The 23141-nt window shown below is 31.5% G+C and overlaps 1 protein-coding gene and 1 non-coding gene across 2 annotated transcripts; both read right to left on the reverse strand.

Moving 5' to 3' along the window:
• Nucleotides 1-3693: 3693 nt before the first annotated feature.
• On the reverse strand, nucleotides 3694-3765 carry Trnad-guc. The gene has a single exon. It is a non-coding gene; the product is annotated as a tRNA-Asp (tRNA).
• A 10114-nt stretch (nucleotides 3766-13879) lies between these two features.
• LOC112691469 (calcium/calmodulin-dependent protein kinase type IV-like) lies at nucleotides 13880-22280 on the reverse strand (the record flags this gene model as incomplete). The annotated part of the gene is made up of 5 exons (XM_025565729.1): nucleotides 13880-15561; nucleotides 16634-16813; nucleotides 16885-17060; nucleotides 20975-21113; nucleotides 22033-22280. Coding segments are annotated over 5 exons (2028 nt in total), but the record flags the coding sequence as incomplete, so codon positions are not given.
• Between the last annotated feature and the right edge of the window lie 861 nt (nucleotides 22281-23141).

Genomic DNA, 23141 nt, shown 5'->3' on the forward strand with positions numbered 1-23141 from the left:
AATTTGAAAATTATCACAAAATGTTTATTATTAACACTAAATACTACTACCATTTTTATGGATTATGATGATATTAATATATTATACTTATATAATCAGATTGCTATAGTCTACACTGTTATAGCTGATTACATTAGTACAGTTAATAAATGGTATTATTAAAATATATTAAGAAGACGTGTCAGTCGTCACGAAAAAAAATTTCTCGAAAATATTCAAGACGCGAGACGTGTAAAATGTAAAATGTTGTTATCGTTGTAAATATACAGTGTGATCATGATCACAGGTACTCCTAAATATCTCAGGTATTCTTATTATTCGTAGTATTTTAATTTTAATATTTTATTATTATAGGTAGGTAAGTAAACTCCTGTTTTATTTTTATCTCTAATTCCTAGGTATTTCAAAAAGGGTAAATTTTGTTTTATATTTATTGTCAATTTTGGAAGTATACAGACTTATTTTATTAAAATTTAAGTCATTAATTACAGTATGGGACACAAGAAACTGATGAACATACATAGTTTCAACTTTAAATAGGATATTATTTATTGAGATAGGAATAATTACATAAACTGTTTTATGTGAAAAAATAATTAAGAATAAATTTATTTTCCTTAATACATTGTTATTTTGTTTCATTTTCATTATCCCCATCAATTTTTATTTGCGTACCTACCTATATTATTAAAGTCAGCCACAATCTTAACTTATATTAATTATAATAAACTAATATATATTTTTTTATAATATTTTTTTATTTTATTTTTTTTTTTAATTTTATCTAATTTTATTATTTAATTAATTTAAACGAAGCGGCAATTATGTGAGAATTCTCTAGTATACTGATAGAATTCTCTAGTTCTGTAAGTATTAATAAACTATGTCCATTTGAACACATAATAAAAAATGATGATATGTCCTTTGGACAATAAGTTTTGTATTTTTTTTTATAAAATTATTTATTTATAATACTTACTATTCATTCACTAAAGGGCGTTTATGTACTTCAATAAACAATAAATGTATTTTAAATGAATTTTAGATGGATTATGATTATTATTATTCAATAGTTTGAAGATAAACCATTCTGGTAAACGTATTTATTCAAATTTATCTTTAACTATTTTTCCATTAGGACCATAGGCGCACATTGTGTGTGAATTCAGGGGGTGCTGGAATAACTTATAGTACACAGGTCCGTAGGGGGCTTTGCCCCCACACCCCCCTAATGTCATTATCAACTGCGTCGCCATAGTTTTTAATTTTTATTAATGAATATTTAAAAGCAATTATATTATAAGTTATAATAATATATTAAACAAGATTTAATTTCCTGTTGGATGATACACATTTTTCCAATATAATTTCCCCATCTATTTTATTAGTAAGATCTCTCTCAATGCTAAGCGTAGATAGCTTAGTAAATCTTTCTTGGCTCTTACTAGTGCGGAACCAATTTTTCAATCTACGCATAGCTGAAAAGGAGCGTTCACAAGTTGAAGAAGAATTTGGAATTGTCATTACCACTTGAACTAGTTTATAAGCATTTGGAAACGAACTTGTATTACTTTATTTTTCAAGTATTCAAATTCAATATTATAATTCAAAACTATTATTTAAGACCAGCATTTCTGCTGATAAACTGTCGATATTTTCAAAATAATCTAATATATCAAAAATATGAACTAGTATATAAAATGTAAATTGTAATGAATCATATCGTTTGTATGATTGGTAATAATATTTGTCATTCCGCATACATTCCAGCGTAGCCCACTGGTTAAATATTACTAAAAACCAAGTAATAATGAAAGTTATAAATAGAACATCATTTCGTAAACCGTAGATAATAAAAGAATATAAAGTAAGATAAGATAATATGATTTTCTATAATATTATGATTCCAGTTTATAGTTTAATAATTAGCCCAAACTGAAACAGTAAAACGTGCAATTATACAATACTGTTTTAATCGTGAATTCTTCAACTATATTATATATTATTGTCTATTTATAGTGGAAAAAAAAATGTCCAACCCAAAAATCACAATAATTTACAAATTATTGATGAAATACTGAAATAAATATTCTAGGAAACTGAGGTGCTAAGCACCCCCTTATGTTAGTATGATTAGGACCGAGAGTATTTATACTAAATATGTTTAAACTATTAAGTAATTGACTATTTGATTCTTTTAAACTTGTGAGTTTTGTGGATAACCCAGATAAATATAATTTAAAAATCCTAAACTACATTTAAGTACACGTAAAAATTTACGTCGTAGTTATTTTTTTTTTGTAAAATCACTTTGGAAATAATAATTTGTATATTTTATTACGTGATGTATACAAAAATTGCAAAAAATTGCATTATTAAATTAAATAGGAAGACTGTAATTAATCTAATTCGTATACATATTTGATCGGATTTGATCAATAAAAAGTTGGAATATCAACTAAATACACTCTTTAGTTATTACACTGGAACGAATACCAGATCATGCCTTATTCTCACCACACGCTCTCCCGAGAGTCTCGGGGATGATACTTAGGTCTTATAATGAAATGGATGATTTTTGAACGAAAATTGACTCGTCCCCCCCCCCCATTCACGGAAAAATTGATTTGCTATGTGGAGCCCACATGAAAAAAAATCTAATACCTTCATGGATCGTACATCCTGAGTTAAGTACTTGTCACTTCTGAAACGCACAGGTTTGATAACCAGGTACAATACGAAGATAATGGTATAGTTTTGGAAATCTTCAGCCCAAAATTTGATTATCTATGAATTTTGAAATAGAAAAAATATGTCGTAAAGGTGATACCGCATGTTTTGAATATAAGATGTTTTTCAAATACCAAAATGTTGACAAAATCACATTTTTGAATAATAAATATCTGTAACTTAGGGAAAACTCGACAGAGAACACTTTTACGTCAGTGAAAAATATGGTACTGATATTGATATGGTATGTTAGATTGAACGGTAAGGCACTAGTATACAATACCACAATAATCCGCTATCGAGTTACGGCGCGGGTCGTGATGCAGTCCGACGGACTGACTACCAGCTAGGAGGAAACCAGGGTTCGAAACCGTAAATCGTGCATTGATAAATTAGCATTTTCTTTGAGGCATTGCAATTAGTCTCTGAAATTAAATTTGGTGTCTGTGTCACCTGAGAAGTATCCATTATCATAATCATAAGAATCAAGCATTATTTAATTTTTTTTTTTTTTATTATAATTAGTTGACGCGGTCCCGCTGTGGTGCGGGTACAATAAGTACACCACTATCGCGGAGCCGCACCCGCTCTCTACCCAGCCTCAACCCGGGCAACGACAGCACCGTTTTCGATATTACCCACCTACTTCGGAAAACCGGGCAGAGGTTGGAAAAGTTATCGAAACTGGAGGCAACGTACCGACTGGTCGCCTCAAATGACCAACCTTTTGCTCGTGACTGTCGTTGAAGCACATCGTCTTCGTACGTTTATTTGTTTTGTTTTCTCACTACCATCACCAAAAGACTATTAACACCATTCACCACATTCTTATACAAACATTTAAACAAATACAAATTGATCGTCGTATCTTTTTTTTTTGGTTTGTTTAATCCACCAATTCAACTGTGACCGGCCACCTCGCCGAGGGAAAATCTACCGACGACTTGAGGCCGTGTCAATTGGCTCCCCGGCAGGGAATCGAACCCCGGTCTCCCGCGTGACAGGCGGGGATACTTACCACTATACTACCGAGGAGTATAAATACATAAAATATATAACATAGAAAATAATATATTAAATAGAATCAGCTTTCCGCTAACATGGTTCGATATAACCACAACATTTAATAATTTATAAATCAGTTTTACCGCCCTTTTCAGTCCTTCGACCCGGACTGACGTGGCACTTACATCTAAAATTAGAATTAAATAAGTAATCAACTCTTAAGGTATGGTGTCTAATGCGCGATCGGTCGCCATGGCTGATACAAATTTCGGTCGCCCATCACAGATTGGTGTCCCAATGAGCGACCGATAAAACAACAACCACAATTAAAATTGTGATTCTCATCCTTAGGATCACTAGTGGAGGATGAACTAGTACCCAGCTCTAAAACATATAAACAAAATGGTTTTAATGATTTCTTAAATAAAAATTGAATTAATGAAATAAAAAAAAAATACGTTAAATAAATTAACATACATTGGCCATCATCATCATCAGCTGCAGCAACAGCATTATCATCATAATCGGTGGAGGATGAACTAATACCCAGCTCTAAAATATATAAACAATATGGTTATAATTATTTAGTTATTAAAATTTACATGCATATAGTATATTACCAACAAATTGTTGGGAAACTTTTTCTACATTCTCTGCATTGTCCTCCGATGATAATGTCTAGTTTACTACTATAAATTAAACTAGATAAATATTAATGTTATTAATTATAATACAATACTAATTAACTTATATTGGTCGACCACTGTAGATATATATAAAAAAAAAAATGTAATGTTATAGATATTCATAAATATATTAAACAAATATATTTACCATAATTATTTGTATCCTTTATGGAACTGCAAACTAGACATAAGCATTTTGAATTATTGAGATCTAAGTAGTTTTTGAGATGCGATAATCTTTATTTTGTCTGAGACATTGGTAACCAACGGTGGTAAATTTAGAACTTGCCTTTTCAAACGTCCGATAAGTCCTTCCAATATTTCCAGCAACAAGCCTTTTTGACATCGACGACCTTTTTACAATTTCAGTCTTGTTTATCGAGTTCATGCCATTACAGTAGTCGTTAAAGGTTTGTGGTTTTTCCTTCACGTGAGTTCCTTGAACCCAATGGCATATTTACAGGAGAGGGGGTCCAGGAGTACTGGACCCCCGAGAACCTCTCCAAAAAATTAAAATAAACTAAAATTCTTACATATTTGCAGAATTAGCTATGTTAAACATTCACAGGGAAGTTGAAATTACTGTTGATGAAATGATAGAGGAGTTGGCCAAAAAATCGAGACGACTGGAATTTATTTTATAATAATACTTTATAATATATAGTGCTAAATACAATATATAGGTATATATATATATATATATATATTATTACATAAGACTATACGATTATTACATTATATATTTAGTTCAACTTCCTTCAAAAACTGCAAAAGGACGTAACTATTACAATATAATATATAGTTTATATTAATTATGTATGAACTGTAGACCCCCCCCCAGAAAAAATTGAAAATACGCCACTGCTTAAACCATATGTGCTTCTTTGGCCTTTTCCATATTTAATATTCCTAGGAAATGTTTGATAGACACGGGCCAATCGTTGCTTGTTTTATGTGATTCAAGATTTAGCCATCTTCACCTTACCTAAGTATAATGAGATATTGCAGTGAATCATATGTAGGTGCATTAAAACGTCCTGCATGTTAGCCCACAGGAGTTTTATCTGATCTGATAAAAATTTTGTGATCATCAGATAGCATCATATCCGTTGCACTTTTAAATAATATAATCAATTGATTGTGTTCGTGAAATAAATTTTGTAATTGTTCAACTATTAACCTTTTCACTGAATTGTTATGTGCACAACGTAGATTGATTTCTTGTGGAGAATTGGCTATAAAATAAATTTGCAAAAACTTGTAGTCGCTATCTGGCACTGGTAGCAAAGAACCTGCTCTGTGATATATTTAACTATGTATCTGTAAAGCGAAATATTGTATATGGGCTATAATAGTTATGATTAGGATCCGTATTTAAATGCAGCTGAAACAATATAAATATACTCTAAAAAATAGCCAAAAATGTCCTTTAAAAAATGCATTTACCACAAAAATGACCTTAAAAATGAAAAAAAATGACAAACTTTATTTTTATTTTGGGTACCATCTAATACACTATTTAATACATTAAAATTACCAACAAACATAATACAAGCAACGTCTGCGATATAAAACGAACTGACTGATTATTTGTTATTTGACCAAATACTGGTGACGTTCCATAGTCAATAATAAATTAAGATAAGATAAAAACTGAATAGAAAAATAAGGATTGAGAATGTGTATGGAAAAACCCGATAAACCTACTTTTTTTTTTTTTTTTTTTTTTTTTTTTATTTAAACTTTGAAACCTACTTAAATATCAAGAAAATAAATTTTATTTTTGTTTTATTTTGAATAGGCTAAATTTGTTTAGTATATCAAACAAAAATGCATTAAAACCAACAAAATTACCCAATAATACTAAAATTGCTCTAAAAATGAAAAAAACGTCAAAATACGCAAAAAAATAGCGAAACAAAATTTGTACTTTTGAAACCCTCGTTACATGAAACGAATTATGTTCTTAGAAAGCATTGTGTATGATCAATCAAAAAAATATGCACTCTGCATTAAAATCCGGGCTCTAGTTATGATTAATAAACATACAACTGCAAATACTAATACAAACCTTAAAAGTTGGTATGAAATTTTCCCGAACTACTTTTGTTGCTCCAAATAAAATAATTTGAAAGCAGTTATTGTATTGTTGAATATTCTTTAAAAAGTATATGGAATCTGTTGGCGCGGCAAGTGCCCAACAATATTATAGGGCTGGCTTGTTCGCCTTAATAAATAAAAAAAATGAACAATAGATAAATAATTAGTAGACTGTATAATAATAACAAAAATGATAATATAGTATATTTAGCAATACACAATATGCGGCCCACACGGCGCACACCAATATAAATTAAATAGATTAAATAGATTAAATAAATCAATCAAATGACCTGTTGGCTACCAGACCCGTCGGTCTTTACACAATAAAAATGGTGGTGCACCATCTAATTTGTACAGCTATGAGGTGCTGCAATGCCGAAATCCGTAATTAATGATAAAAATTAATACAATAAAAAATACAAGTGATTCCGCACACTACAACACACCGCTAATTGCACCACGAAGAATAATTCATACACAGCTGCTGCAACACGCAATGGCGAATTTGAGGGGGGGGGGCGAAGGGGGCATTCGCCGCCCCCATGACTCGTATTTCTGTTGAATATAATATGTAAATTGATTTACTTAAAAAATGTAATGTATAAATAATCAAGAATAAAATTACTGGACTATCTTATAACAGAAACATGAGCTGTAGGTAAAGAACTGTAAATTAGTTTTAAGTTTGTATTGAAGAAAAATTAGTTTCACTCGGGGGGGGGGGGGGGCACAACTCAAATACGCCCTTGCGGACATGAACAGAAAAAACGACGGTGCCGACGACATTCATCACGAAGCAGTGTTTCCAGATCTATAATGACTGCGGTTGGGGAAATATGATTAAAATGTTCATATCGGATGTGTAATTACCGTATTTACCTATATTTTTTTCACCAAGAAATAAAAATATTTATATAATCATATTAGTTCATAAAAATAGTCCAATATTTTATTTTTGTAAAATATCCAAATTACCTTGAATGTCTGTTTCTTTGGTAATTTCTTGTTTTTCATAAATATGTTTGGTCATTGAACTTATCATTGCCCTTGTTGGTTCAAATTTTACTCGACTAGAATTTTGGTTCATGAGTTCACTTGCTAAGAGCAAACTGTTACCTGTTTCAGTACTTAGTTTATTTCTAACTTTAGTTTTCATTAAATCAATTTATGAAAACACCCTCTCGCAATCAATTGAAGAGTGAGGTAAGCTTAGAACTTTTAATATAAAACTAGCAACATTTTTAAATAGTTTTTATTTTTATTATTATTATTATTATTATTATTATTTTATAGTAGTTGGAAACAACTCAAATTACCGTATCTTGTATCATATGTCGCGCTTCACAGGTCTGTCTTAATCGAATTCTTTCACGTTAATTGCGATCTTCACGTTCCTGTGCAGTACGGTTAGATTGATAATTGATTTGATTCGTTGCATTTAGGGTTCTTTTGCCTAAATTTGTCCGCCGCCTTATAGGAGATATATTTAGTAAGTCACAAACACACAACATTTTATTAAATTTGTGGCTTTTAGATTTAGTAATATTATGGATGCACAGCAAAGAGACGTTTACATTTCAAGTGACATTTTACCATAGACAATTTTTTTTTGAGTAATGTTATATAAATGATTATTTGCTTGCCTTAAGACATAGATATACAGTAACATTGGACTATAAGATATTTTCTTGAGTTGAGAAATTCAAATAACCGCTTGTTATCAGCAAAAATATTTTTATATTTAGAAAAGAAACGTTCCACGTCTACGAAACTTATTGGTGCAAACTTAAAAAATGGTAGGTTACTACTACTAATATCTGCAGGTAATCTGTCCTTGGATTCATTTTTTTCTTTTAAAATTTTCGATATTTTTTGTAGTTGATAAAATCCAACCTTTTTCTTCAAAATTTTTTTAATTTTGTCATCAATTGCCTTAGCTTGTGCAGATCCCTCAATTTTTGTAGAATGTATATGTTCTTTTGTAGTTTTAATTATTTTAATGGATTCAGTTAATGCCACACCTTGGATTCAAGTCGAGTGATAGATAAAGAAATAAATCCATAATTTTTTTTATGAAATTAAAAAAATTATTCCTTCATATAAATAATTGTCAAATATGCACTTACATAATGAAACATTTTCATATATGCACTTATAAATGAAAAACGGCCAAATATGCAATATATGCAACTCTACATTTTATATGTAAACTTGTATTGCTATGAAACAAATGTCTACATTATTTAGCTATGTTTTTGATGATTATTTAAAAACATGCAAACGCCTAGAAGTCCCGAGCCCTATTTTTGATAAATCATGCATTAGGCCGCACGATAATTACTTGTAGAATTTATTATTTTAATTTATATTTTTGGTAATTAAAAACTAAAATATATTTATTAAAGGTATTGAACACATTGCCCTTAGAAGTGGTAGATTGTCTTAGTTACAACTTCATTGATTAGTTTCAATTCAAAGTTGTCATATTAAAATTAAAAATACGATAAAGCCTTAATACGGTATGAAGAAATAACATGAAAATATTTTTTGTTAATTTAAAAAATGTCAATTACTTTTTTCGAAACACATTCAAGACTCGTAGGTTATACTACATATGATCAAGTAAAAAAAAAAAGAAAGATTTTTGAATACATTTTTGTTTATTCATCCGTAACCTCTTATTATTGTTTTCACTTTTTATTTAAAAGTACGTGTTTCATGGTTTGTATACAATTTTTGACTAAAAATGATTTCAAGGATAAAGTTTTATAAAAAATATATGTATCAGTAGTATTCAATATACTTCTTTTCATAAATGTGTTTGTGTAAGTAGAAATAAATAAATAATATCTAAAGTTATTGCACTAAGAACACATTAATAATAGCCAATATGTATGTTTACTTTTATTTTTATTAAAGCACTCTGTAACATGATTGGATAAAATTATTTATTTAGTTCAAAATTATTTATATTTTATATTTTTGGAAACGAATTACCTAATTTAAAACTTTCGACCGTCTTGAAAATGTCAATTTTGAACATATCAAAAAACTGTAAAGATCAATGTTGCTCAAAAAAAAAAAAAATAGAGCAAATCGAATCCAGTGTCAAAAATGGTGGTTCCTATTTAAGAAATTTTTATTTTACTGCGCATGCACAGATAAATAAAAGTTAAAAATTAGAATTTATCAAAAACATGTATTTATAAGTCCCGTACCCTGTAAAAAACCCGAATTAAATTCAAGGTCTTGCGTTCGAAATATTTCCTGTTACCTTTAAAATTGAACACATGGTATTCTTAATCGAGTTACATTGAGTTTTCTGGTGGCTGTAACGAATTCAAAATCCAAACCCACAATCTGCAGTTCCTAGATAAGTATTCTTTAAATATTTTTTTTCGATGGTTACAATATTTTAAGTGGAATCAGTGGGGATTTCGAGGTAAGCCTACATAATACAACCAAAAAAAATTTATAAATAATAATTCAGTTTTGACATCGTTTGAATGAAAAATGTGTATTTTTTGTTCGAGAAGGCATTAAAAATAGACATAAAAATTATGTATATAATTAAATCCTCCCACACATAAGAAAGTTTGACTATAGGTTAGTTGCGGCCAAGCATGTCAATAACGATGTCGGAGACCGATGAGTTGCGGTCCGGTAATATTTTAGCATTAGGTTAGTTACGACCCGAAATACTTTTCCATCTAAAATAATTTTATTAATATTACTATTATCAATATTGTTATCATCAATAATAAATTTGTCATTCTAATCAAGCGATCTTAACATCTATAATTTTATCAATGTGTTACTAGAAGCTTAGTTTGAGGCATGTATAAAATGTAGAGGCAATGGAATAAAAACAAAGAAAATATGTGAAAAAAAAAACATTTATAAAGAAAAACATATGAGAAAGCTGACACAAAAAGATACAGAGCAGTTTGATTTCGTTAAATCATTAAGTTTTAAGTTTTTGCTCTATTAATAATCTCAAAAAATGTATTTTACCTATTCATCAGTAAAAAAAAAAAAAAAATAATAATAATAATAAAAATACATTTTTGGGAGACGACTTAGCTAACCTCCTTATGGTGTCTTCTGGTTAATAGTGATAGGCTGATATGAAGTGATAAATATAATGTTGCCGCAATTCATACGCTTATCTCATAAACCCGAGCCGCAGCTCGTACATCTGTTTCATAAACACGGGCTGCAACTCGTAATTAATTTATGGATCAGGCCGCTACTCACTAACACCGGAAAATTGAATATGTGCCATTGATTAGATAAAAATATACTTATATATTTATAGAAATATAGCAGTGATAAACTGTACCACACAGTGGTCTTCAGTAATTCAGTTCATAAATATACAAATTAATATATACGGGTATGATGAATGATATACTTGTCAATCAAATGCATTGTTTGGGCGCTATTTGGCTAATTGAATTTTGGAAAATAGAGGAAAAAAGAAAATAAATTAAATCAATGTCATGGAGTAGGAAGAACTATTATCTAACAAAAGTTGTACAATAGGCAACCAAACGTTCATCACAACCAACACTAATAATTGTGTTGCATTATGGTGTACGATAGTTTGCCTATTGGTTGTTATACAATATTAAATATTGTAATATTTTTAACAAATTTTACTGAGCATGTGTTTCTGTCTCAACAACGGTATGTTACTGAATAAAAAACAAAATATTGTGAAGGGATTAAACAATAGTTTCTGTTTATCATATTTTAATCTTGATAAAATTATGTAGTTCCTTAAAATATAATATGTAAGTATTTTTAATTATGTTTTGAATTGAAATCAACCGACTTATTTTTCATAAGTTCAAAACACTGTTTAAATTTTCTGCACTAAATACCGTAACTAATGCATTTTAATCTTCAGTTTAAACACCCATAAAATGATCTTCAGGTTCAAGAAAATACAACATTTACATTTTCCAATTCAATAAATTATTTATAAGATATTCCATTAAAAAAATTATGTAAATCTAAATTTTTGGGAGTATGAAATTTTTAAGAAAAAAAATCTAACTTCCAAAAATAACTTGATAGCTTTAATTTATTATAAATGTGTCATAGAAGAAGGTCCAGGTTGAAGATTAACAGGTTATGTTGAGGAAAACATATTATGTGAATGTCATGCAATAGAATATGAAATCAATGTTGCAGTCTAATAAATAAAGTGACTAACTTATTAATCCTAAGTATTTTTTATTTTTGACGACTTTTATTATTAAATTTACTATTAAATGGAGATTTAAGGTTTAAGGTTAAAGTGATTCCTGACAAAATAATTAAAATAACTATAATCAATAATAATTAATATTTTTCATTTTTCTTTAAATTTCTAAACTAAATAAAAAAGGAATAAAGACTTCTAATTTTTAGTTTCTCAATATCTATTTATTATTTACTAAATTTATTTTTAAAACGAGCAATCTCCTACTGTTAGTTTCATACTGTAAAATCTCTAAACAAATGTTGTCAGAGCAAAGATAAAAATTTGTCTTTTTAAGCAAAAAATTGGTAAATCATCTTTGCATAACTATATGAAAAATGCTAAAAAATCTGAATGGAGAAAAAAAATTTTTTGATTAAGTTATTCATATTTTTGGTCTTATAAAAATTTAGTGAACATGGAAAATGTACAATTTGAAACTAGATCACTCATTTGCATATTTAATCAATTGTAATGATGTTTATCACGACATTACAATTTGTGTTTATCTAATAAAATAAACTAAATTGTTACGATCAGTGCTCGTAAGTTCATGCATTTGAATATCAATCTTACAAAGTTGTATTTAGTGCTAGATGACATAGAAATCCATTTTAAGATGCATTGTTAAATATATGAAATCTTATTATGCATGTTTTTATATATTAGGTATATTTTTATATTTTTATCAGGCATAACATTCTATTAGAATCTATCAAAAATCGAAATGGAAAATATAAATAAAATTAAAAATAGAAATTGTATTATCTTTTTGATACTTGTACATTTAATAAATAAATTAATTTCAAAAGTTTCGGATTTAAAATGAATTGTTGACAAAGACTTACATTATACGCAGTTCATGAAGGCTCAAGAATAGTATTAAATAGTATTTAAAATCTATTTTTTTTAATTGACATAAAAAATAAAATATAGCTATAAAAAATTAATGGATAGCTCATGTTATTTCAAAAATTATTTATGATTTTTTTACGTAAGTATTTTTTAAGTGAATAATTTTAGATATTTGGTGCATATAAATACGTATCTTTTTAAACTTTTTAAGGCATATTTTGCCAATTTTAAGTACATAAATGCATGCTTATTTGAGCATTCTTTAGGGCACGACAATATAAATCCGTTCTACTTAGTATTTGAAAATGGTTTTATCAAAAATGTTAAGTAAATATTTAAACTAAAATATTACACCAAACATATTGAACGTATTGTATGCCAACTACTATAAATGCATTTTTTTTTGGAAATATTTACAATTCATACTTATAGAACTATATATATTTTATATATCTTTCTTTGTTCTGGTTAGTTCTTGAGTAAAATATGTTTTACTTTTTTGACATAATCATGTGAAGTATAGTAAAAGCTATTATAATTACTTCTGTATTAAATATAATGCAATACGCTTTCAGAATGTATTTTTTGAGATAAAACAATAAAAAAATAAAAATAAAATAAAAATGTATGAATTTTTTTTTTTAATTTCAAATTCAATAAAGAAAATAATATATCATAATCATAAATTATACGATAAAATGACAATACTTAAAACAATGAATCTAAACAAAATTATAACATATATAATAAATTATTATATATATTATAAGCATTAAAATCTTATTTTGACTAGCTTTAGACAAATTTTATAAAGAAAAAAATTTGTATTCAATATATATTTAATACAAAACGTATAAAAGTTAACCTAAGTTGCCTTATAATATGGTTTATACATTTACAAAAAAAAAAAATTATACATCGTTATGATAGTAAATATTTTATCTTAATTTAATTTTGAATTTTGCTAGATTTAAAGTAAATATACAAAATAAACAAAAACGTCTTTAAAAAACTTGTTGCTTTGTTCATATTGAATCAATGTTTTTTTTCTTTAAATAACAAACGTTTATGTTTTGAGCAATTTATCACATTTTTTTCACATAATAATGATTTGGAAAATTATATAAATTATATATATATATATATATGTAAATATATATGAAAAAATAGTTAACTTAATTAAAAAAAAAAAAACACATTTCTATATGTAGATAGTTCTCAAAAATCAGTTCACAAAAACACAACACTCTAATTGTTGCACATGTATATATTTTCGAATAATTTAAAAAAAGAAAAAAAAATTGTTTTAAGTAAAGGTCGAAAAGATAGTTGGAAAGTGTAGGAAATATAAAGGTGAACAACACACGCAAACGTATTACGTTTAATAAGATGATGATCGAGTATTTTCGGATCATCGACCAAGAAGCATATACGATTTAATGATAGGGATAAAAGAAAGAAGTTTCGCGGAAGGTAGGTAAGTAGATAGGTAGGTAGGGTAGGTAGGTGTACATACATATATATTTCACAAGGAGTAAAAATAACAATATAAAACGGTTACGAGGTCGTTGCTGCGGACTAGATGCGGCGACAGGGACGGCGGTGACGTCACGCCGTCACCGGACGACGACGACGACGGCGGCCGACGGTCAGAAGATGTTGGACGACGGTTTTTCCATCTGGACGCCGGCGCCGCGGTGTACCTGGAGCTTGCGTATTCGGGACTGGACGGACTCGCACTTGAGCTCGCTGCACCGCGTGTACCGGCTACCGCTGTTGGCCTTGATCTCGCGGATCACCACCACGTTGCCGTTGCGTTCGCGCATCAGTTCCAGCCCGATGTACCGCTTGTCGGCCGCAGGTTTCGCGGCGCTGTCGTCGAACACCCGGAGACGCGCGGACGGCCGACAGTCGCCGCCGCAGCCGTTGGCGAACTGCGACATGGCCCGCGCCACCGCGCCGTTGCACTCCTTTGGCCACTTCCTGCGGCCGCCGTCGCGGCCGGACGTGTCCCAGACGTCGAAGCACGACGCGGACGTTTTGCCCAGCCTGCGCGTCTGCTGCAGCAACAGGCTATTGGACGCGGCGGGCCGGCACCACGACGACAACGAGCTGGACGACGCGGACGACGAGGAGGAATGGTGATGGTGGTGGTGGTGGTCCAGCGAGTCTTCCAGTGATATGATGCTGGACCGATCGCTGCTCGAGTCGATGGAGAACTCGCTCACGGTGTCGCTGCTGCAGTCGCTCACCGACGAGTTGTCCGCGCTGCTGCTGTTCGGCGTCGACGACGTGGACGGGGCCCGCGGCCGTTGGTGGTGTTGTTGTTGCTGTTGGTACTCGTGGTGGTGCTGCTGCTGCTGCTGGTCGTCCACCACGTACACCTGGCGGAACGTGAACGGGGCAATGTCCAGACCACCCACGGGCATCGTTTGCGTGCCGTTCGCGCGATTCAGAGTCCGGCACGACGACGTCGCCGTGGCCGTGGACGACTCGACCGCGCCGCCGTCGGCCAGTTCGCGCTCCAACCGCTTGACCAGCGACTCCATGTTGTCTTTGAACGATTTGCGCCTCGACGCGCTCATCGCCGGCACGGGCGAGTTGTCGCAGCTCTTAGACAACGCGGAAAATGTTTTATTTTGCTGCAGCTGCTGCTGCTGGTGGTGTTGTTTGACAGGGCTCGACGCGTCTGCCACGTCCATCGACACGGGGACGACGTTGGGTTTCGCGACCGAGTGCATCGCCGACGACTCGCAAGCAACTTTGGTATTGTTGTGACTGTTGTTGTTGATGTTGTTCATGCTGCTGTTGCTGCTGCTGCTTGTGTTCCCGTTGTGTTTTTCATCCGCTACTCTCGACGGCGACTTGTATATCGTCGTCGGCACCCTGAGAAACCATTTGTGCTCCAAACATTCGTTGGCGGTGAGGCGATCCCTGCGGACAGATAGCGTTTGACTTGATTACATTGTTGTTCTGATCGGTGTCGGGGGAGAGGTTATCGAAAAATGTCCGAGGTCTTTCATAACGAATTTTACCAACTATTTATTATTTATTGGATTATTAAAACTCGAAAATAAATTACGACTTCTACAGTGAATGTATGCAATTCCTCTACTCGTTTTTGCTGATAATCTTTTTAAAATGCTACATATACTCAATGTATTATAACATTAATGTAAATATTTTAAATGACAAGCTGATGACAGGCAGATTAAAATCACTCGAGGTACTACCATCAGACATGCACGAAATTTAAGCAAATCACAAGAAAATCATTTGGAAATCGATGGCGTTATTTTACAACATTTTATTATTCCAATCAGATGGTTAGTCTACAATATACCTTACCTAAAATTGGATTAAAACATCTTTTACGCGGAATATTATCTAAAAGATGAATTGCATTTTTTTTCAATCAAAATATCACGCATTTATAGTTATATAATAACTATCAACCGACATGAACGAATAACAATCATTACGTATACCTATTTCAAATTATAAGGTTAGATCGAAAGTATAAGTTATACGGAAGAGTTCACGGGTTAATATGGGCGTGGGAGGAGACAGACCAAGTGTTTTTATAAAATCGAGGATTTATCAAGAATTGCATGCAGCACTATATTATGTTAATTTATTATTATAACTTTCACATTTTTATTCACTTTATTAAATCAACTTGTTACTTTTAAATTGACTGACCGGTGCGCGGTGTTAGTGAGTTGCGGCCCAGGTTCATGAGAGGTACGAATAACGATCGTACAATAATATTTTCTAGTATTGTCGTATAATAATATTTGTCATTTTAATAATATCATACAATGTAATAATAAAATTTTCATATATTAGTAATGAGTTTTTGCATTTCTATAAACAGGTACATAGGTAATGATAATTACTCGGGCCGCAACTAACCCACGGCAGACCGGTGACGACTATATTATGTGGTTACCGAAATATTATTATCGAAAATGATAATAGCATAGTATGTCTGTTGTAGATTTACCTGGGGTTTTTCACCATCAGTTTTTTCATGAGATCAATGGCATCCTCAGATATATCCTGAAACAGTTCTTCAGGAAAATCGAGTTTACATTGTGATATGTTACAGAATGTTTCCTGTTTGGTGTTACCACCAAACGGTGAGCACCCAGTTAACAACACGTACATTAGGACTCCGACAGACCTAAAGTATAACACATAAAAACAAAATTAGCGACAAGGGAAAAATAATATTTAGTCCGTTCGATAACTTACCACATGTCGGTTTGTACATCGATTGGTTCGTAGTTTAGTACTTCGGGCGCTATATAGTCGGGCGTACCTAGTATTTCTCGCACGTCAACCCCTTCACTAAGGTATCTGGATATGCCGAAATCGCATAATTTTACATCACAGATTGGGAAGTCAGCAGTTAGAACTAAATTTTGTGGCTGTAATTATTTTAAAATAAACATTGAATTAGTTAAAAATATTCATCAACTTGGTAGCAAAAATTAATATATAAGCTAAACGTGAACTATTAATACCCATTCATACGTGTAATATAATATAAATTAATTTTGTAGAATTCAAACTGATAGGAATACATAAAAAAAAAAATGAATCATGGGAACGAATTATATTTTAAGAATAAGAATCGGAAGGTATGAAATAGCATTTCCAACATTTATAAACATAATGCCAATATTTATCTGTTTTACAAAATTGTAATTGAGACTGTGTAAGAAGGTATAATTGTGTAAAATGCAAATTGGACGGTTTTTTTTTTTACGCGCATGTAGTGCTATAGTGTATACAATGGGGTACAAACACTAGAAGTACACATATTTTTAAAAGTTATTTAACAATCGAATGAATTAATATAGAAGATTCGGAGTAGCAGTTTTTGGAACAATTATTTACGCTGCGTTATTAATTTTATTATCATCAGGTGTTGGTTTGCAAAAACATATTATTTTTCGTTCGCCCGTCGTGCGAACTGCACACTTTTCGGTCAGCGGCTAAACCATTTATGTAACTTATGCAAGTGAGGCGTATACTACACAAACTAAATGTTTTTTTCTGCGGATTTCATAGTGAAACGCAGTCCTTGTGTACTGAGAAGAAAATATGCAGAGAAATAATAAAAATAATAAATGGCACAAACGACGTATGAAACATACGGAGACGACGACAAAATACGTATATAAGCAGTACACAGAAATCACGTTGCGCAACTATGCCCCAGTGACAATCTAATAATAATGTTATTATGAATCAGTGATACGCCGTTTGAGTCGTTGGTTTACGTTGCAAATTTTTTAACAATCGAATAAATACACGTGTAGTTGCTGAATATAAAACGTATACCATACATTTGTATAAATAAAAAAAAACTTTACATCTTATCCGGTATGAAAAAAAGAAAATAATGGACTGTAGACAGAAAACGAAAACGCTTAAAAATAAATAAATAGCATTCGATTTGTCTTGTAGAAAAACGATTCCTACAGGTTAAACGAACTATAACCACATATATTATTACTTAAGACCGTACGCGATATTGATTAATATTACGCGTACAGCGAGAAAAGTTAACACCGAATCTGAACGAGTTTTGACTAATCATTTCCGAACCAATTACACGATGACTTTTACGGCCGAAAAATAAATTTCTATTTCTAACGTGTGTGCACGTATTGCGTATTAAATAACGCTATCGTTTGTTACGACAAAACCTATTATAACAAAATGCATATAGTCATCTGCCATTGCTGCAGCAATACCTTCTAGTGTATTAAAAATACACACGTGTATTAAATCTAAACATCGAATCGATGAGAGCTCTTCGATACTCGTATGATAAATTACTGGAAACTAAACTCGAAAAGATTTGTCTTTGTTTTTTCAATTTTTTTCAATATATCTGCAGTGATAAAACGATATCATTTAATGATAATAAAGAAATAACATATAATAATAAATAATAATAAATATCATACACGTAGCAGCGGTGGCGCATTATATAATAAAATATTATTTAACAGACGTACCAAATAAGAAGAATAATAGATTACGATGCAACGCACATGGTTACAGGTTTGATCGACGGTATAGTTAAAAACCGATAGTAATAATAAAAATTGGCATTGTTCATTGTTAAGGCTGTACGTAATAAACTCGTCATAACGTTATACCATACAATATTTAATCGGTGATGAAATAATAAATATTTTACCTAATTACTATTGTTACTTTCTGAAACCATACCGATTATTGTACACTATAACAACGAAAATTGCAGAGATTTAATTCTAGTTTAATAAAAAAAAAAATAACATCTTTCAACTTACTAACAAGGAAATTTTTTTTTAAACTAAACGGATAATTCAGCCGTATTTTACTGTAAACCAAGAATTGTATCTATAGATTTTGAAAGCTAATAAAAGCGTCCTCATAATATCGACAATTACATACGACGCGGAATGAAACGTTTCTACGATATACTCATAACATATAAAGTTGTTTGGTACGTGTTTAGATATTAATATCAAAACCGTCGTCGTTGTTGAAACCCGAAACGTGTAAATGTTCACATTCAATTTCTAGAAACGGGACAGCATCAGGGAAAGTATAAAATTATAAAAAGTACTCGGAGGAGTCGCGTATACTTTTCAAGCGATCCAGTCCGAATTCCTGATACACAATTATTTGTCGTACGCAAACCCGTCTGCACTCGAATTTTTTAATTGCTTTCTCGGCGAAAAATTCACCGGACCGTGAATTAAAACATGAGAACCAGGATGCATTATTAATAGGCTGCACTTCTCCACGGTCACATATAATAGCTCTACAGGTATATATATTAAGCCCGACAACAATGCCTACAAAGTTTGTTGTACATTAGGTCTCCTCCTCCGCTGAAGTAAAAACCGAGCGCATATCCTGCCGCCACAGTTCTCACCGCGACTATATTAGTTACATTACGCATACACCGGGGGAAAAGAAGTAAGCATCCGTGTAAAACAGTATGTTTTTCCTCTTGAAATTTTCTCAATCACATATTATTAAAAAGTGAAATTCAAAAGAATTTTTTTTTTTTTTGGTAACCAACTCGTATAAAATATATTTTGCAGTATTTTTCATCGTTTTGTCTCGGTCGTCGCGAATAATTCCTATATTTTCATTCGAATCGTACACATACACATACGTACAAATCAAAAACATAAGATTTTTTAACAGTGTAAAGCAAAGATGACGATATTACGGAGTGATAGACTTTTTTAAGTATGAGAGTAATGATGGGAGGAATTAATTTACGGCGGCAGGGCGAATATTTGACATGTAGTTAATTAACAAAACAAATAATAGTTAATAACAACTTGACAACTTAAATGTAAATCGTATATAATCTAGTACACAGTTGGAAGTAAGCGAATGTAAATAAATATACACAATCATGAAATTTTCTTACAGCAAAGCTACAATGATCTATCATAAAATATAGTTTATAGTATATACGATCGATATACTTACATATATTATGTTTAAGTATATTGTACATACATATTACGGTGTTATTCGATTGATTAAAAAAACGATGAAAGTCAATATAATTCGATACGATTAGAAATCAAGTTTTAGTTAGTCACATGCATTTAAGATCATTAGTATATAATTGATTTTTTATATATTAATTTAAAAATCGTTAATAACCAATATTTCTTATATGAATAAAATTGTTAAATAAAAAGTCAATCGTACATTCCGGAGTAGTAATAATAATAATAAAATAAGAAAAAAAAATGCATTTTAAGAACGAAGTATACATTTTACTTGTTTCCGGTGACAATATTTCTAGTTAAAAGTTGAAACATCGTTTAAATAAATACATATTTTTTTTAACTGGTCCCGGAATATCGTATTGTCTCGGGTGCAATGCTTCCATGAATACCGTTTTTACACATAATACGTATTTCAACAATTACATTCATCACCACTAGGTCTCACACTTATATTGTAATAAGAATATTATACACACATGGAAGAAAAAGAAAAGAAAAACAATTTATCCACCGACAAGGTATCCGGGAAGGGGAGAGTGATTTTTACAACCGTCGGTCAACTACACGTAGTCCCACTTTAACGAAACCTGCGTGGTTTAACGACTGAAGGAAAACAAAAAATAAAATGCAACGTGCGTAAAGAAAAAAAATATACGTATGCACTACACTTTAATACAAGTCTTAAGAAATAAATCTTTTACTAGCCATTATATATTATACGAGCGGGTACGACACTATTATTAGAAATCGTTCGAATATAGTAAACGAAATCGTTGTTTTTACTATACACTCGTCCTTACCTTGATGTCTAGATGCGCAACGTTTATGGAGTGCAAGTACTGCAACCCATCGAGTATCTGTCGCATGAGCCGAGCCAACTCCGGCTCAGATGGCACTTCGTCCCGGTCCAAGAGCATTTGTAACTCACCACCAGGTGCTCTAAAGAAACAAACAAGTGCACCACATTAGAAAATAACATAATTTTCATAAAAAAAAAAAAAATTACACGACGACGTACAATACTAGTGTATGGATATAATTTTAACGAAAACGAAATTCCACAACTGAAAATATGAAAACCGAATAAATCATTTCATTGCTTTATAAAACTAAACGAAAAACACTTTATAGAATGTGAACTATCTAATACGATTACATGTTTTTAAACAATTCATTGCTTATAAACATGTTTGTTTAATATTTATATTCTACATTTTGTAAAAACAATTTGAATGAATCACACTATTTACACATAAAAATACTGCAATTTAATATAGCTATACACTTTTCAGTAATACCTAAATGTTGTTTTGAATATTGACTAAACAGTAATTGCATAAAATGTATATAAAATGGAAGGTATACGCGACACATACGCATACAAAAGAATCAATTGAAGAAGTAAACTTATGTTACTTCGTTTTGAATAAAATACACTTGTTTTTAATTTTTAAATTTGTAGTTTGTTTTCTCAAAAAAAAAAAAAAAAAAAAAATACATGTATTTACGCATTTCAAAACAATTAAAAATATTTATCAAATTGCTGAACGCGTAAAAAAATTTCGTTTCGAGAACGATTAGTACTTGTTCCGTTATTGTTAATATTTATTATTATTTATTAAGTTTATTATTAATGTACTATAATGAAGTTTTTCATGTTACACGCTAAACAAAAAAGCAGTACTTGTAAAGAGGTCCAACGGCGAAACAATTAAGCTAAAATTGGCGCCGAGGGAAAAATAATAAAAAATTATGTTGGGCCGTGACATAACGCAAGAAATAAAGCACAAATAAAATATACTATATCGGTACACAAATAGCGCGCACGTGATGAACATGCATTAAAAACGATACTTACAATTCTAGTAACAATATCATTTCGGTGCTGGTTTCGAACACTTTGTAGAGGTTAACGATACGGCTGTTGGACGTACAAGCCTCTAGCACGGCCACTTCGTGTAGTATTTCGGGTCGCAGGTCAGCGTTTCGCCGGCGCTTCCGAAGAAACTTGGCCGCGTATTGTTTACCGGTTTGTTTGTCTCGACACCGTCTGACTGTCGCATACTTGCCCCTGCGGAACAAAAATAATAAATAAATAAACACAAGCTAAAACGTTCATTCATTTTACGACAATGTAGAAACAAAGGACCGTCGATCGAGTACTCCAACACGGACCGTTATAACAATGTATAAATATTGTTAGGACACAAAAATATCGGCAGATGATATCGTATATGTTACATTCGTATATATTTGTGATTACGGTTATCCAGAAGAATTGCGCAAACAAGACGTACGACGATTCGTGTGCACAGAGACATTTATTTTTTTTTTTTTAGTCGACGACAAGTGCTGACAGGAAGTTTTTGCGATGCATAATGAAGGGGCCACGGCTTATAATGTACACGATGATGTACACACCTTTGGAAAACAATGGCGGTTGCTGGTGAAAATATGCGAATTTAAATTGGACGTTAGGATTACAAACACGGTTATTCATTTAAGACGCGCTTTGATGGCATCTTCATATTCGTACCATACACATATGCATACATGTATTGTAAGTCGAACACCGCATAGAACGTATAGGGCAACTGGCACTATGCAATGCGGGTAAAAAATAAAAGATTTCGAATAGATTTTCAATTAACATACATCGGATTGGAGTGATTACGATTATATTTTTGACTTTAAGAGGATATTTATTGCACACGTTAAAAGCTGTTGTTTTGTAGTACACGCGCCATTTAAATCTGCTCCCAACGTAACAATAATACAGACAATCCATATCGATTGCGCAATTATATATAAAATTTTTACAACATTAATTAGGATTACGACAGTGCAATTCAAAGCGGAAAACTTGTACAATGTGAAACACCGCGAGGGCACGCATGTATCTTTGATTTCCGCAGACATGCGTGAATAGGTACTAAAGTCGTACTACCAGGTGTACGATTTCGCCGT

Source organism: Sipha flava, unplaced genomic scaffold (genome assembly GCF_003268045.1).
Source record: "Sipha flava isolate LNK unplaced genomic scaffold, YSA_version1 617_pilon_pilon, whole genome shotgun sequence".
NCBI classification, from domain to species: domain Eukaryota; kingdom Metazoa; phylum Arthropoda; class Insecta; order Hemiptera; family Aphididae; genus Sipha; species Sipha flava.